This window comes from Vigna unguiculata, chromosome 7, assembly GCF_004118075.2.
Source record: "Vigna unguiculata cultivar IT97K-499-35 chromosome 7, ASM411807v1, whole genome shotgun sequence".
In the NCBI taxonomy this organism is placed as follows: Eukaryota; Viridiplantae; Streptophyta; class Magnoliopsida; order Fabales; family Fabaceae; genus Vigna; species Vigna unguiculata.
In genome coordinates this window covers 6224550-6242954 of record NC_040285.1, presented here as the reverse complement: position 1 = coordinate 6242954, position 18405 = coordinate 6224550, and the positions used below count along the sequence as shown (strand labels likewise).

The 18405-nt window shown below is 31.7% G+C and overlaps 2 protein-coding genes across 3 annotated transcripts; one reads left to right on the top strand and one right to left on the bottom strand.

Moving 5' to 3' along the window:
- The first annotated feature begins 7064 nt into the window (after window positions 1-7064).
- On the top strand, window positions 7065-10061 carry LOC114192718 (cation/H(+) antiporter 15-like). The gene is made up of 3 exons (XM_028082511.1): window positions 7065-7377; window positions 7505-8503; window positions 8747-10061. The coding sequence occupies exons 1-3, from the start codon at window positions 7159-7161 to the stop codon at window positions 9983-9985; spliced, it is 2457 nt and encodes an 818-aa protein (XP_027938312.1). The 5' UTR covers window positions 7065-7158; the 3' UTR covers window positions 9986-10061.
- A 912-nt stretch (window positions 10062-10973) lies between these two features.
- Window positions 10974-16906, bottom strand: LOC114189749 (pentatricopeptide repeat-containing protein At2g32630-like). 2 transcript variants are annotated; one of them, XM_028078421.1, is made up of 2 exons: window positions 14356-16906; window positions 10974-11622 (listed from the first exon to the last, which is right to left on the bottom strand). In XM_028078421.1, the coding sequence occupies exon 1, from the start codon at window positions 16800-16802 to the stop codon at window positions 14904-14906; it is 1899 nt and encodes a 632-aa protein (XP_027934222.1). In that variant the 5' UTR covers window positions 16803-16906; the 3' UTR covers window positions 10974-11622; window positions 14356-14903. The 2 variants fall into 2 exon arrangements, with proteins under 2 accessions (XP_027934222.1, XP_027934221.1); XM_028078420.1 differs by having other exon boundaries at window positions 10976-11622; window positions 14733-16906.
- Window positions 16907-18405: the final 1499 nt, after the last annotated feature.

Here is an 18405-nt window from a genome sequence, read left to right as displayed (position 1 = left end):
TTCATAATATTGACTAGTTTAGTAACTAGTAATTTTTTATTTTGTAAATTGATATCTAAATTGGTCATTATAGGACTAACAACCTTTGGTCACTAAAATTGGTTGTTAATAAGACATTTTCTTGTAGTGTATATAATAATAAATACTCATCATACACCAAGTTCACATGTACACCTTATAATACATAGAAAATTCACCTTAAATTGAATTATTAAAATAAAATAAAATTAAAAACTTCATCATGTAGAGCTTCTTCCACCATTTTATATAAACTATAAAATAAAAATATATATTTTAACACTCCCATCACCACTAAGGTGATCAATTTTTCCATATGGTTTAGCAAAGGAAACAACAATATCAAGATGAATACCATCCATATGGTCTAAAGATGTCAAAATAGGTTATAACCTGCGAGCCAACCTGGTTCACCATGGGTTCCGGCCAGGTTAGGTTAAAAAAGGATTGTAGATTTCAGTATGGGTCAAGAACTAATTATAATATAAAAAGATATCATTCAAATAGTTAATACAATTATTTAAATCTCTCGTAAAGAGTAATCAATCATAGGAATAAATGTAAGAAATCAATAGACAATCATTTATTCATAACACAATATAACATTATTTTAATTTCAATCCTCGTGAAGTTAATTTTTTTAAGGTAATATTTGTAAGATTTATTTATTTTAGTTTCATGTTTGTTATTTTTGTTTAAATTTTTGTAATACATTTTCGTAAAAATGACTATTTTTAGATTTTCTTTTCTTTGTTTTCTTATCCCAATAATAATTACAATGATTTTTTATAATATCGTAAAATGTGTTAATTTTAATTTTAATTTTAATTTTAATTTTAATTTAGTATTTTATGTGATTTTTAACCTTTTCAAATTTTAAACCAATGATGTTAGACCTCAATCTTAAAATTTTCGTTCTAATTTAAAATCATTTGTAACCCTAAACCAAAAATATTTAATAAAAATGTGAATTTTAATAAATATATCAGTATAAATTTAGGGTTAAATATGTTTTTCATCCCTTAACTTTTAGTGAATTTTGGAAATAGTCCATTTCAAAACTTTAGACCAATTTAGTCCTTCATATTTCAAAATACGTGAATTTAGTCCTTTTAATCAAATTTTGTTAAGTTTATTTGACATTTCAAGCGTGTTTCATAATAATATTTGGCTTAACATTAAAGCAAAAATGTGTTAAACAATACAAACAACTCAAATACAATCCTAAAATGCATACAAAACATCAAATAAACCTAACAAAATTTGATTAAAAAGACTAAATCTACATATTTCGAGAGATGAAGGACAAAATTGGTCCAAAGTTTCGAAATGGACTAATTCCAAAAATAACTAAAAGTTAAGGGACCAAAAACACATTTAACCCTAAAATTTATATAAAAATTAAATTTAGTTTTAATTTGGGTAGGGACAAAATTGATCAATTTAAAAGAAATGTGACTGAATTAAAAAACAAATAATGAATTTAGGGACCAAATTGAATATAAGACACTAATACGTGACATTACACTAACACATGACACAATGCTAGATTGACACATAAATATCTTTTAATTAAGAGAAATTAAAAAAAATCAAAATTAAAATCAAAATGAAAACAAGTTAAAAAACTCCACGAATTGAAACGTGACATACATTATTCACTATCCATCAATTATTTAAATGACCTTAGCAAAAAGGACTAAATTGAACAAAATTAACAAAAATTACGACTAGATTAAACAAACAAAAATAGAACTGAAGTGAACACACTCAACAAAAATAGAGACCAAATTAGTATTTAAGTCTACATTTTTTAACCCTTTAGAAATAATGATAGGATAAAAAATAATTTTATAAAGACTAAAATATCCTTTGGAAATAGTTATAGTTTAAAGACTAGAGTAAAATTACAAGGATCAAAATAAATTCAAAAAAATGAAATTACAGCTTATTATACTTAAATAAAGTAAGGAAAAAATTACAAGAATTGTTTACAAAATAATTTTGTAAAGACCCGAAAAGAACTATATAGATTAAAAAAATATATTTAAATCATTACTTATTGTTCTTATAATATTGATTCTTATAGAAATAATGTCTGCACAATTTTTTAAAGTTTAATGTATTTTTAAGGGAAGAAAATCTTATGTAAAGAGAAAATAATTACTATAAATAAGTTCAAGGTAAAATATTTAATATAATTATAAAGTTTCTACAATGCCACAAATTTTCACAGGTGATAAATCATTTTCATAATATAAAATTTAGCCAACATTACAAATTTCAATACAGGTTGATTTTTTATTAAGTTAGACTTTACATTTGGGTCATGTTAAGTTGTTTTTTTATCCAACACATAAATAATTTGTATTTTTTTATTTTGGTTTGTATTTGGATTGTATTAAAGTTTATTTAAATTTTAATTAGAATTACAATTTAGTTTTGACTGAAAAAAAAATAAAAAAATAATTTTTTTAATTAAGTGAACCCGTGAGCCAATCCGTTTAACTCGTCAACCTGTGGTGGGTCGAGCCAGGTCGGGCCGGGTTACACGTTTTGACAGCTCTATGTGTGTGTGTGTGTGTGTTTGTGTGTGGGGGGGTGTATGTGTGTCTGTGTTTGTGTCTGTGTTTGTGTGTGTGTTTGTTTGTCTATGTTTGTGTCTGTGTCTCTGTGTGTTTGTGTCTTTATGTGTGTGTGTGTGTGTATCTTTGTCTGTATCTGTGTGTGTTTGTGTGTGTGTGTGTCTGTGTCTGTGTGTGTCTGTGTTTGTATATGTGTCAATGTTTGTGTCTGTGTCTATGTGTGTTTATGTGTGTGTCTGTGTGTATTTGTGTGTGTTTGTGTTTGTGTCTATGTTTGGCTCAATGTATGTGTTTGTGTGTTTGTCTGTGTGTGGGTGTGTGTCTGTGTGTCTGTATGTGTGTGTGTGTGTGTCTTTGTGTGTGTGTGTGTCTGTCTGTCTGTGTGTTTGTGTGTGTGTGTCTGTCTGTCTGTGTGTTTGTGTGTGTGTGTGTGTCTGTCTGTTTGTGTGTTTGTGTTTGTGTGTCTCTGTGTGTGTGTGTTTGTGTCTGTGTGTGTCTATTTTTGTGTCTCTCTGTGTGTGTGTGTGTGTGCGTGTGCGTCTTTGTGTGTGTGTGTGTATGTGTTTGTGTGTCTATGTATATCTGTGTGTGTGTGTGTGCGTGTGTTTATTACTCTGATCTATGAGGAATTGCGGTGATCATTTACTAACGAATGAGGATATTTAATCACGACAACTGATAAGATCAATTAAAGAATAAGAATGTTGAAACACAATAAAGTGTGTGTTTGTGTGTGTTTGTTTGCGTGTGTTTGTGTGTGTCTGTGTGTGTCTATCTGTGTATGTATGTGTGTGTGTGTGTTTGTGTATTTGTGTCTATGTTTGTGTTTGTGTGTCTGTGTGCATGTGTTTGTGTGTGTGTGTCTTTGTATGTGTATGTGTGTGTGTGTGTGTTTGTGTTTGTGTATGTGTTTATTACTTTGATCTATGAGGAATGACAATGATCATTTACTAACGAATGAGGATATTTAATCACGACAAATGATAAGATCAATTAAAGAATAAGAATGTTGAAACACAACAAAGTGTGTATGTGTGTGTGTGTGTGTCTCTGTGTGTATGTGTGTGTTTATTACCATGATTTATGAGGGATGACAATGATGATTTACTAACAAATGAGGAAATTTAATCACGACAAATGATAAAATCAATTAAGAAATAAAAATGTTGAAACACAATAAAGTATGTGTGTGTGTGTGTGTGTGTTTGTGTGTGTGTGTGTGTTTATTACTCTAATCTATAAAGAATGACGATTATGATTTACTAACGAATGAGGATATTTAATCATGACAAATGATAAGATCAATTAAGGAATAAGAATGTTGAAACACAACAAACTAATCATAAAAGCACATGTTAAGTAAATGTAGCTTATTTGGCGTGTAAATTTTGAATTATGAGTCGCTTGTCTTTGTTCTATATATGTGTTATGTATATTATGTGTATACATATTTCAATTGCAAGAAAATCTATCTCCTCTATGAGGAATTATGTTGATGATTCACTAAGAATAAGGATATTGAATGACGACAAATGATAAGATCAATGAAGGAATAAGAAAGTTGAAACACAACAAACTAATCATAAAATCACATGCTTTGAAAGTGTAGTTTATTTGGTGTGAAAATTTTGAATATTATAGTCTCTCTTGTCTTTATTCTATATATTTGTACAAAATTTAATTGCAAAAAAAAAACTTAATTTATCTCGTTTTATCTCTCTACTAAGATCAACTAAGAATAAGAATGTTGAAACACAACAAACTAATCATAAAATTCACATGCACAGAAAGTGCAGCTTATTAACTTAGTTTATCTTATTTTATCTCTCTCCTCCATGAGGGTTGATGACAAATCCCTAAGAACTAAGATATTAAATCAAGACAAATGATAAGATCAATTAAAGAATAAGAATGTTGAAACACAACAAACTAATAGTAAAATTGTTGAAAACATGCAGCGAAATAATTAGCGTTTGGACAAAAACCAAGAGGTATGTGAATTGGTTTAGTAATAAAACTAATACTTTAAAAAATTTCCAAAATTTTACCGTTTAATTTAAACCCTTAGTTCCTTTAAATGCAACAACAAATAAAATAAAGAGATAGGGAAGAAGATTTAACACAAATATTTATACTGGTTCAAATCAAAAGATCATACGTCCAGTTGTTAATCTCTTTAAACAAGGAGATTAACTTAATCACTATAAAGATCAAAGTACAATCATATTAAAGAGAATAAGGAAACGAAAACGCCTCTCTTAAAGGCACAAGAGATGAGAGTAAACTTCCTTTAAGTCACACAGAAGACTTGACGCAACTTTCCTAGCAATAGCAACAACACTCAACCTCCAAGAATCCCTCTCAGGAAAAGTTATCGCCCCACTTACTCTAGGCTTTTCAAAGCTCTTTTAGAACACTCAGAGAACACTTTGCAAACACAACACTAGGACTCTAGCTCTCAAAAAGGTAAGTTCGAAGTAGCACTGCAGTTCTTTAAATAAAGGTTTCGAAAATTAGGTTAAAAACTGAATAGACATGTTCAAACTGTCAAGGATAATCGATTATCACTTATGATAATCGATTATTCTAGTGCGTTTTCTAAAAACAAAAGTTTGAGCAGATAATCAATTATCTATTCCAGTGGGTTTCTGTAAAAAAGAAGAAGAAGATGAACTCAATTTGAGATAATCGATTATCCTTAGTGATAATCGATTATGATAATCGATTATCACATCAGTTTTTACAAAAATAAGAGGATCAAAGAGATTACGAACTTGCTATTGATTCTAAGTTATTCTAAACACTTTAAAAACAATTACAAGATAACTTTAAGGTTGAACCACAACATTAAGGTTGTTAAAATCTTTAGTAAAAAGGAGTTGCATGTTGACCATCAACTATAACTTTAGACATATATCATGTTTTGAACTTCAATCTAATTTGAATAGTGATAAACAAAATTTATGACAATGACCATTAAATTATTATGCTATAATAAATGAAACATCTTTATGTTATTGCAACAATAAAATTGCACTTATGAAAATTAGTTTAAAAATAAATGATCATATAAAAAATCATCAAAAATAGTATTCTACGGGATAAAATAAACAAGTAAAATTATTAAAAAGAAATGAAAATGATTAAATGTGTGTCCTAAAAATGAATTAATACATCATTGAACAAAATCACATAAAGAAAAAAAATGTATAATTAAGAATATGATAAGATGGAAAATACCTTGGAGATGTAAGAAAAAAAATTTGCCTATCAAACTAATTGAACCATTAAGAAAGAATACAAATTATTTTAGCGAAACAAACGTTCATTAAATGAGACAAAAATTATTATTAAAGAGAATAAAAAAATATTGTTTATATAGATTATCTAATAAATGAAGGATTGAAATTAAATTAAGAGTCGAACATAGTAGAAAAATAAACAATAAATTAAAATATTATAAAGGAGTAGAAATAGTAAAATGTGATACCTAAAAGTGATTTTATTTACTAAAATTGATAATACATCATTTAATCATAATTACACAAATAAAAAAAATTAAAATTGTGATAAAAGGTAAAATCATGTGAGTGGATTTTTTTAATATGGAAAAAACCAAATAATCAAAAGAGAAGAGAAAAAAAAAGTGTAGCGATAGAAAATAAAATTACGAAAGTAAAGATCAAGAGAATAATGTGTATAGTTTATATATAAATTTTTTTATGTTACTTGATAAATTATAGGTATTCTGATAATTTAAACGAGTATGAAATAAAAATAAGATTAAGTATTAGGACATGTATTATTCATATCCATGATACATTTAGTCAATGCAAGATTTTTGCATCATACTTAAGATAATAAGTTTATTTATCATCCCTTTGCATCTGGTGTTGCATTGAAACAAGGTTTGAGAATACTTTACACTAAAAAAAGTGGCAGAAAAGATGCTTATGAAAATAAATAATATAAATTTCCGATAAGGTTTCACTCTGCTCTAGTCATCATATCATATATTTCAATCTTACATTTTTTTTTTTGCTTTAGTTGTTTTAATCTCAAATATTTTGATTAGACTTATTTGAAAATAGTTTATCAAAAATCTATTAGCATTTTTAAAATATTTTTAAACACCAACTTATCTCTCTTAATAATATACAACCTATTTTATTTATAATAAATATTTTTCTCATAAGAAAAACCAATCATGACTAATTTCACTTAATTTATATGGTTTTATTTATAGTATTCACTACTCGTAGAAAGTATTTACAATTATTTGTATAATGATGATCTTAATTTTATTTAATGTATAAAATATCAATTTAACAATTAATTAAAATATTATTTATTACCTAGACCGCAATCGAAATGTGGTAATTTGTTCTAACACACAAACAACAAAAAGGCAATTTGAACTGTGCCAACTTAAAATGTCGTGGCCATAACTTGCATGTTCTTCCTCTACATGGTTTTGTTTAAATAAGGATGCAATGCAAAAACAAAAATATTCAATCCCAGAAATTTAATTAAGGACTCATAGAAGAAGATTGAGATGACAAGTGAAGGGAACGTTACTCAGAACTACATCCCAGAACTTGCATGTTACAATACAACATTTGATCTTAACAACAAAATCTGGAGGAGTGATAATGTCATTTCAGAACGTGTTCCTCTTCTGTCTATTCAAATTGCCTACAACGTCCTTGCCTCTAGTTTTTTTCACCACATCCTCAAGCAATTCCACCTACCTCTTACGGTTGCCCAGATGCTTGTAAGTGTTCGTGTTCATATGTTTGAATACCAAATATAGCTTTTAGATGACATGTTTCAGGCAAATGAAACTTTGGTATCAAATATAAATCACTTACACTTACATAAACTTGATATTGTACATGCAGGGTGGTGTGCTTTTGAGTTCATCATTTTTGGGAAGAATCCCTGGAGTTTTTCAAATGATTTACCGACCAGAAGGAATCATGACTGTTGAAACCTTTGCAAATGTTGGAATCATGTACTATGTGTTCCTTACTGGGTTGGAAATGAACAGTGACACCATCTTGAGATCAAGCAAGCAGGCTGTAATCATTGCTGTTGCGAGCATTCTGATTCCAACATTGGTTGGAGCTGGTTTTCTTACTCTACAGCATGACTTAGCAGGTGGATCAAGCCTTCCGCTCACTGTTAAAGGGTATATGTTTTGGTGTGCAATTCTTTCTGTGACTAGTTTTCCCGTCCTTGCAAGGCTCCTATCAGATCTCAAGATCCTCTACACAAGGCTTGGAAAAGATGCCTTAACAGCAGCCATGCTAATCGATGCATTTGGTTGGGTTTTGTTCGCACTCTTCATTCCCTATTCCCACGAGGGTGGAAAACCACTCCTCTCCGTAATTTGCACATTGTTGTTCATTGTGTTCTGCTTCTGCGTGGTGCGTCCAATCCTGGCTCGTGTGGTTGAACACAGAATGAGGTCTGAGTCATGGAACTCCTCAAATTTGTTGGATGTGATGATAGGACTTTTTGTTTGCGCATACATCACAGACTTGCTTGGTGCACACCATACTGTTGGGGCCTTTGTGTATGGACTAATTTTGCCCAGTGGGAAGTTTGCTGATTTGTTGTTGGAAATGTTGGATGATTTTGTCGCTGCAATTATCGTTCCTGTCTACTTTGCCAGCTTTGGCTTTAGACTAAACCTGGAGTCAATTTGGTCTGAAAACCACACAGTGTTGCTTCCTCTCTTCATGGTGTTCTTGTTAGCCATCCCAAAAATTTTGAGCTCTTTGTTGGTCAGTGTCTACTATGGTATGTCTTTAAGAGATGGAGTTGGCCTTGGATTGCTCCTCAACACCAAGGGCATCATGGCAGTGATTCTTATAAGCATTGCCTGGGACAAAAGTGTACTATTTTCCAACCAAACTCTTATCATATCATGTTCCTAAAACCTTGTTCACATTGAGAAAACATCTCTGGTTCCTATGTTCATCAACATTTTTTCACTTTGTTTCGTGTTTTCATATACTAAAATGTTTTCACAAACCAAACAGGTTGGAAATTTGCATGCAGCAATTTAATCCATTATCTCTGAAGATCACAGTTAATAAACTTGATGTGTTTCTCTGTTCTATCTCTTGTGCTTTCAGATTTTGGACCCATATGCTTTCACAATCATGATCCTTGCAGTACTATTCATGACTACGGTGGTATCTCCCTTTATCAATGCCATCTACAAGCCGAAACTTCGGTTCAAGCAGACCCAGCAAAGGACTGTGCAGAAATTGTGGAGTGAAGCAGAACTTCGAGTTGCAGCTTGTGTCCACAACTCCCACCAAGCCCTTGGCATGATCTATGTTCTTGAAGCCACAAATGCCACCAGAACTTCCCCCTTACATGTCTCAGTCCTTCACCTTGTGGAACTCACAAGACGCGGCACTGGCCTTCTTGTGGCACAAATCGACAACTCAAATGTTCAAGCGGGTTCCTCTGAAGGCCAGTATGGATCACAAGAAGAGTTTGAGACCATATGCAATGCATTGATCGAGTTTGGGGAGGAATACAAAGCTGTGAGATTTGACACATCAAGCATTGTTGCAACCTATGACACAATCCATCAGGATATATACAATGTCACAGAAGAGAAACGTGCAAACCTTATTCTCCTCCCATTCCACAAACAACTAAGCTCGGGAGAGTTGGTAACAACCAACACTGCTTTCTGTGACATTAACAAGAACGTGTTGCAGGCACCACCTTGTTCTGTGGGAATCCTCGTTAACCGTGGACTCAGATCATTGTCTACTGCAACAATGAGCATCATTGTGATCTTCATCGGGGGGCCTGATGATCGGGAAGCCTTGTCGGTCGCATGGAGAATGGCATCACATTCAGCCACAAAGTTGCATTTGATTAGGCTTCTGGTGTCAGGTACTGAGGTTGAAGAAGGAAAAGTATTCCAAAATGATTCCAGTGAAGTGTTATCTACAGAGATGGACAGTGTTATGCAGAAAGAGCTTGATGATGAACACATATTTCACTTCAGGCACAAAGGGTTGCACAACAATGACTCCATCGCATACTCAGAGATGGAACTGATGTTAGAAACTGGTGAAGAGACTCCTTTGATCCTGAATGAGATAGACAAAAAAGGGTGTGACTTGTACATTTTGGGACAAGGGAGTGGCAAGAACTACACAGTTTTTCAAAGGTTGTTGGAATGGTGTGACAGCCCTGAACTTGGGGTCATGGGTGACATTTTAGCTTCAACTAGTTTTGGCTCAAACTCATCACTGCTTGTTGTGCAGCAATACACCATGGAGAGAAAGTCTAAACTTCGTTGTCGCAGTATATATCACACTAATAACATCTCTGATGAAATTTTGTGAAGAAACAGTAACATAACACAATCTTAAGATCTCTCACAAGAACAAAAGCAAAAGAACCTGATCAGACACTGGTGTGGATTAGAGAAACATCCCTTGTACTTATGGGAGCAATCCAGTTTTGGAACTGCATATGTTGTCTTTTTCTTTCTCTGTCTTAATCACAAAGGCAACACTAAGGAAACTGCTAGTACATGGTTTTTTTAATGGTTTAAATATAATAATATACCTTTTTTTTTTTCATTTTAATACCTGTGAAATTATTTTCTAAGGTAATAATATTTGTAAGAGTTATTTATTTTAGTTTAGTGGTTGTTATTTGGTTTTAATTTTTGTAATACATTTTTAATCCCTTTAAAAGTAATGGTAGGATTAAAAATAGTTTTATAAGGACTAAAATATCCCTTTGAAGTAATTATTGTTTAAAGACTAAAGTAAAATAATAAGATTAAAAATAAATTAAAAAAATGAAATTACAGTTGATTATTCAGAAATAAAGTAAGGAAAAAAAATACAAGGGTCGTTTACAAAATAATTTTGTAAAGACCAAAATATTTATATAGATTAAAATATATTTAAATCATTATTAATTATTCTTGTATTATAATTTTTATCTATTTATCTATATATATATATATATATATATATATATATATATATATATATATATATATATATATATATATATTAGATTTAAATTCGTATATTGATTTGAAAAGTTTAATGCTGATTTAATTGAAAAAAAAATTATTAAAACAAAGAATTACAGAAACACATATGAACACATTTTTCAAATAAAAAAACTGAAATAGAAAATAAAGAGTTAAGTTCTTGTTCCTTTGAATTAAGGTTGACATTGCAGTCACTTAATCCTAATTTAATGACTGTGCATTCTCTAGTTTCTAGGGTGAATCCAGTAAAGAAACTAGTATTGATGCAAGAATAAGAGCTATTCTTATGAATTTGGATTTTAGCTTTGGCCAAATTGAAGAAACATAGAAAAAGAAGAGAAGAGATGAAATTGACCGGTGAAAATGTATTGAATTGAAAATAGAATATAAGAGACGTCAAAGCTGGAATTGAAAACAGGTTCAGCTACTCCAAAGATCCTTCACATCCATGCTCACTTTGTAGTCTAGGAGATGAAGAACTCCAGAGAGAAAAACCCCTAACCTATGAAAACTGTCAAATTTCAGAAATGAAAAAAGTGTCTAAAGTTCTGTAGCGTAGTGTGTTTTCTAAGTTCTTATTCTAGCCTATATATGTAACTTCCTAATTAACGGTCTAAGACACTTATGGTAAGTGCATCAGGCTTTGGTGTATTCCATTGTCACGTTCCAGCTCCTTCTCACAGTTCTTTCCAGTTGTCTTTTAATTCTGAGTCGGCTTGTGTCTATTAGAGATCCTCACACGCCAGCTGCCAATTGTCCAAGTCAACATCCAGTTCAGCTCTAACATGGAGCTCATGCTTTAAATCCAGTGTGGCAGCAACAAGTCAGGTTCACAGCAGCACTTTAATTTCAGCATGGTATCTCTCCACAGCAGCTGCACCATCTCATTTCATCCAATTTTGGCAGCCACGTACTTCACAAGAACATCTCACTTGACAGCAACTACATTCAATTTCATTCACAATTAAGCTGCACAAAGTAAACATAGCACCAAGTCAACACTAAAGACACTTTCATATTAGAAAATTACTTTCAAATTCTACCTATTTACAATTTAAAATCTACACTATCAAAACTACAAATAAATGGAATGTTATGATGACTAGATTACTCCTATGCTAACTAATAGAATCCGTCTATCTAAGAAATTAACACCAAAACTATTCTAACAGAAGCTAATCTAATGAAGATTAGTAAAAACTAGTATTGTTCTACTCTAAACTAAATCTGACTTAAAAACTAAGGATTAGTAGTCTAAAAACCCCTAAGAGTATGCAAATGGCTTGGAAAAAAATGTAACATTTTGAGTGTTATCACAACCCCACACTTGAACCATTGCACTCCTGGGCAATAAAAGAAATCTATAATATCAAAGAAAAAAAATTTACCTAAAGGCTAACTAGCCAGAATTCACAGAAATGCACAAATCATGTTACTATTCAGCCCAAAACTAAGATCAAAAGTAGAAAACCTGTCCAAGATAACAAAGTTCAAGTCTATTGCATATAATTACAATCATCATCATCAAACAGTAGCCAAAACAATTCAAGTTTGCAGCCAGAAATGACCTCACTAGGAAAACTGAATGCACTCGTGCTCTAAAGTATATCAGCTTGTGTTTAACCTCTCAGCACACATGTAAAACTAGCACTATCATAGGCTTCGGAAGCCTCTAATTTACACCAATAAATTTTGATGAATACTCAAGATCCATAGGGCTTCAATTTAGCTTGTAATGTGACTAGGGGTGTAGGTGAGGTAAAGAGAAAGATAAAAACAGATCTGATTCAAGAGAAATGAGATGGAATATGTGAAACATGGAAACTCAAGTGCAGGTTCAGCAATTTAGAACGAAACCAAGTATTCCTTCACTTTCAATCATCCTTTTCTTTCATTCATTTTTTCTGCTTTTTCTGATTTTCATTCTTTTCTTTTCTCTTTTCATTCTCAAAGCAGAACATTCATTTCATATTATTCAGCTTTTGCTGCACTTCCCTCAATCCACGATTTCAGCTCATGATTAATACCAAACCAGTCAAACCTCCCCCATACTTGAGTTTCACACACTCTCTAACATAGCCTAAGACATCTCACCTCTCAAGAATTGGGTATATTCATTGTTTTTTAGGTCTATGGCTTGTATTGAGCTAAAATTATCAATAAAAGGGTATATCAACATCAAAGTCAGGTTGAATGGATTTATGTGCAGGATAGTCTTTATTTGGCTAGTGGTTAATCATCAAAAATGGCCTATGTCGTTTCAAAAGTATGAATCCAACCAATCAATGCAAAAAGAGTCATCACAAATTCGCGGCACTAGCCTACATGCATGAATCACACAAGAAATAAAAAATAGGCACAAGTCTCACAAAGGGAATAATTTGTCAAATCTGATTTGCAAACTCATTTATCATGTACAAACTGCTTAAAATGAATGAATGAATCATGTAACAATATATTAAGTGTCAACAGTGTTAACGTGATTGGCAAATATCTCGTCATCAAAACCAGCAAAATCTATGCTAATTTTGTATTGTAAATATTATTCTCTTTTATTAGGATATATTGTGGAGTAATTGTATATTTGACGTTTAGATATTTTAATGGGCAGCAAATATGTATGTATTCAATATATATATATATATATATATATATATATATATATATATATATATATATATATATAAGAGAATTCTCCAAGAGGAGAACACACAGTTTTACCCACACATTCTGTAGAGTCTAACATTAAGAACTTACAAACAATGCACTAAAGCTAACTAAAATCCAAATTCTGCACTAAAACAACAACAGAAACCATAATGGAACTATCTAAGCAAGTTTCAAATTGTAAAAGAAAACTAAAAACTAGGCTAACTCCTACAAATATCAAGAACTGCAAAATTCCACTGTAAAAACCTAAGAAAAGCACACTAGACTAAGCTAATAACTAAACTTGTACTAAACCAGAAAAGTAAATTGCAATGCAGCTATCTAGACATGTTTTTATTGGTAAACGAAAACTAAAGAAAAGGTTAAATTCTAAAAACAACACCTAACTAAAATTTCTACTACTCAGAGCTATCGCTTAATAGAATCAATGCAGAATTACAGCTAAATCTGAAAACAGAATTAAAATTCTAATCAACTATCTCTACATGCTTTCAGTATATTTCACAAACAAGTTATAATGACTCGTACATTTCTTCTCTTTACTCACTTGAAATTATAAAATAATTTCAGGTGGGACAATAGGATGTCGTATCAATACGAGATGAGGATATTCTACACAGTTGGATTTTTGCATTCAAGTGGGTTTGATATTTGGAAGGCCTATGATACTCAAAACAAAGAAATTTATCAGTTTTGTAATGATGATGGGATCAAGATTAAACAAATTGGTGGGGAAGATATAGCTTAATCTTGATCCAGAAAATGACAACGAAGCATAAGAATCGCAAAACAACTTTTAGTAAAACAACTTTTAGTTTGTGTTTGAACCTGGGGAAAAATCAATACATGTCTCCCATTGTTCTATGAATCATGTACGAGATGGAATGAAAAGAGAGAGGGATTTAGATTAGAAATAAAACAACAAGTTTTACTTTGTTAGATGTTTGTTTAGCTTTAGGACTGCCATAGTTGGTCAAAATATTAATTTTAAAGAAGACAATGAATGTAACACCAGAAAAATGTTTCCTGGACCTGTTGGTTGGTTAGATGATATTGTTCACAAAGTTTATGAACTTTGTTGAACAGATGCAGAGGATTTTTGTAAGATGTACATTCTTCTTGCATTAAATGAGTTTCATTTTCCAAACACAAGTTGTATTGTTTCATCAGGATTGTTTAAGTTAGGAGATGATCCGGGAATGGTCGACAAATATAACTCGGGTGTAGCTGTGTATGATAACTTAGTTGAAAGTCTGCCGAACGTCTGATTGTTTATTAGAGGAAAGGAATTCATCACGAACCACTCTGGTTACTACTTTGAACAGATCTGACCAACTCCCACTTCTAATCACCAACATAGGGTATGTATAATCATCAACAGATAAAGGAAGGAGGTTTGTATGTATTACCCAACACTAGAATATTTGTACAGTGTACCAGAAGCTCTAATTTGGTATTGTGTTGTGGAAGATGTTTTTTCTTTCATGCAGGGTTTGGCTTGGGCTTCAAGAACAAAATCATAATGTATGAGCCACCTCCACACGTGAAATTGACAAACTAGAGTTTGCCAGCTCGAGGCATCAGGAGAGTCTATTTTCCGTGCACCACTCATTTTGTTTCGCGGGAAAACTGACTTTATGCAGACTACCAACAAGTGCAGCAAAAACTCTATCATCAGGTGCTAGACCCATTCTCATCATCTCATCATAAAACTCAAAAGCTTCATCTGCTCTCCCTTCCTTGGATAAACCATAAATAATTGCTGTATATGTCTTTACGCTTCCTTTTATGCCCTTTACCAACATTTCACTGAAAAGCTTCAGAGCCTCGTCTACCCTGTTAACTATACATTCCCCATGTATCAGTGATGTGTATGTAAATACATCTGGCACTATTCCCTTCCCTATCATTTCAGATTTCAACACATGAGCTTGCTTTATTTTTTCTTTCTTGCTATATGCATCTATTAGAGTATTATATGTAACAATATTAGGCACCATTCCCTCTTTATCCATATTCCCTAAGATCCTCTCAGCTTCTGCAAGATTTCCTTCCTTACAATATATCTCAATTAAAGTAGTGCAAGTCACAACGTTCGGAGCCACTCCTTTCTCCACCATCAAATTTAGGGTCCTCTTGGCTTCTTCATACCTATGCAATTTACATAGCCCACTAGCAAGAGTGCTGTATGTAAACACATCAGCTTCAAATCCTTTCCTTTCCATGATAACTTGCAGCCTGAAAGCTTCATCCATCATCCCTCTTTTACAATAACCATCCATCATCATGTTAAATATCACCACATTCAGATCAACCCCCTTAATCTGCATCTCTTCCAACAAGATTTCTGCAGCTTCCATTTGCCCCGCCTTGCACATTCCGCTAATCATCGCCCCGAAAGTATGAGTATTCGGAACAATGCCTTTCCAAATCATCTCATCAAACAAAGCCGACGCCCTTCTAACATTTCCCGCCCTACAATTCCAACTTATCATCGACGTGTAGACATAAACATCCATCTGCATGTTCCTCTCACGCATTTCCTCAAACACCTTCTCAGCCTCCCCAATTCTCCCGGAACTCGCATACCACTCAATCAAAATAGTATACGTAATCAAACAAGGCAGCACTCCCTCACTCTCCATAAACCCCAGTATCTCCTCAACCCCTTTTCTATCCTTCCTCACAACACAAGCATTCAACAATGTATTATAAGTAAAAACCGTCGGCTTCACAATGTCTCTCTCAGCCATCTCCTTCATCAACTTCTTACCCCTCTCGATATCTCCTCTTTTACACAACACATCAACCACAAGAGTCAAAGACTGAACCCCAATATCAACGCGGCCACACTCCACCATCCGATGAAAGAACCTCACACAGAACTCCACCTCTTTACATCTCTTCAAAGCAAGCAAAAGCACAAAGCAAGACCTACCCTCTATCACCAACCCCTTTGCCATTACATAATCAAACACCTCAATTGCCTCTCTAAACATCCTGTTATCAGCACACACCCTGAACAACATGTCACATAGTTTCTCCACAAAATTTGATTCACTCCCACTTTCACTTTCACTTCCAAATTGAGATTCACATTCATCAACTAGAGAAACAAACCCACGAACAGGGTGTTTGATTTCCACATTGGTGACAAGGGAATCCAAAAGGGGTCTCATTGATGCAAATTTTTTGGCTGAAAAGAGCCTATAGAGGAGGATCAGGTGAGCTTTGAGGTCTGGTTTTTGGGGGTTTTGTGCTGTGAGGAAGTTGAAGAAGGATAAGCATGAGCGAGGAGGAAGAGATGGGTCGGAGAGGACATAGTAAGTGACGTGAGGTGCGATGCATGGGATCGCAGAGTGAGGTTTGAAATGGGTGGAGTTGAGAAGGTTTTGGGTTATGTTATGAGCGAGTTGAAGATGTTCATTGTTTAAAGGGAGAGAGGTGAGGAATCTCGAAAGAGCCCTGTGAGAACACATTGAGAAAATGGTGAAAGAGATTAAGAAGTTTGAGATGTTACAGAGAAAAAACCATGCTTGAACTCTGCTCCTGCAGAAGAAGAGAGAAGGGGTTTGAAGCAGCTTCTAATGAATTTGTTTTTTTCTGAAATAAAATACCTAAATAGCACTCCACTAACTTTATTTACTAGTATTCGATTACTTTTTTCATATTTTATATAGTTAGTATCTTTAATATAAATATATAAAAATAAATAAATAAGCTATAAATATTTAATTGATAGATTATTTATAATATAAAAGATTATTAATATGTTTTTCAGGATTTAATAAAATATGAAAAAAAAATGCTTAAAAATATTGGGAATTATTTTTAATATTTGAAAATACTTTAAATTTATAAATAATATAAATTAATATTTAATTTAAGTTTTTTAGTATTATTGAAATGATTATAAAATAAAAGTAATAATAATAAATATTTATCTAAATATATGCTAACACTATTAATAACAATAATAATAAGGAATTTTATCTGACTTTATATTAGTTTTTAAAAAATAACTAGTTTAATAACGTATATAGACTACTAAATTTATGAGTAATAAGTCTAACTTTAAAATTTATAATTAAATTTATTTTTAATTTATATTCACATGTATTTAAATTATTAACATTAACTGTTAATATTAAAAATGTAAGTATAATTTTAAATTTAATAACAATTATAAAAAAATTAAATGGACATTCCTTTTAAATTATCAAAATTAATAAAACATTTTCTTCTCTCTAACTCATAATGTTCATTCCTAGTTTTAAAGACATATTTTTTGGAATGTTTTTCATATTTTATTGTAATTTAATGTTATCATAATTTAAGGTCTATGTTTGAGAAAATTAAAGCTCCTCTAGGGTTATGGTATTCTAACCTAATACCCGTAGAACATATTCATGATCAAGAGTAAGAAAACGCACTTCACAATTAGAATCCTAAGTATAATAATAAAACATGATTAGCTCAACTAATTCTATATTTAGTACTTAGTTAACTCTTAATTAACAAAGTGATTAAGAATTGTCAAAATACTGCTAAATAATATATCTTAATGACTAAGTTGTATCTTTTCATGCATTTGAGACACTCATAACCTCAGATATCTCATAAATTAGTTTTTATCAAAAGATAAATTGTTAATCATATAAAAGATAAAGATTAATTACTACACTACCTTGTTATTTATCTTTAATAATATTAATCATAACAACCCTTCCAACAAATAATTTTTTGATAATTGCTCATATCTTTTATCCTAAGAGAATGAGTAATAGAAGCCTTCATATTAATGTTTCCTTTAGAGGAAGAAAAATATAAACTTATAATTGTTTTTCTTTATATTAATTAGGTCATCATTCATAAATGAACTTTCTTGTTCATTCACGACTAACTAGAAGAGTTATGAGAAGTTATACCTCATTAAGTACTTAACCAAATATAATAATCAAATTTTAATATTAACATTAATTTTAGTATTAGAATTAAAATTATCAATTTCATCCAACCATTCTTAAAACAAGTGTGTTTTATTAGTTTACTAAATAGTTGGATTGAAAAGGTCTCAATTTT

Excerpts from the sequence above, each read along its gene's own strand:
- LOC114192718 (XM_028082511.1), top strand. The coding sequence starts at position 7,159 with ATGACAAGTGAAGGGAACGTTACTCAGAACTACATCCCAGAACTTGCA. Across the intron at positions 7,378-7,504 it reads TTACGGTTGCCCAGATGCTT|GGTGGTGTGCTTTTGAGTTC; the intron begins GTAAGTGTTCGT and ends TTGTACATGCAG. Across the intron at positions 8,504-8,746 it reads GCATTGCCTGGGACAAAAGT|ATTTTGGACCCATATGCTTT; the intron begins GTACTATTTTCC and ends TTGTGCTTTCAG.
- LOC114189749 (XM_028078421.1), bottom strand. The coding sequence starts at position 16,802 with ATGTGTTCTCACAGGGCTCTTTCGAGATTCCTCACCTCTCTCCCTTTA.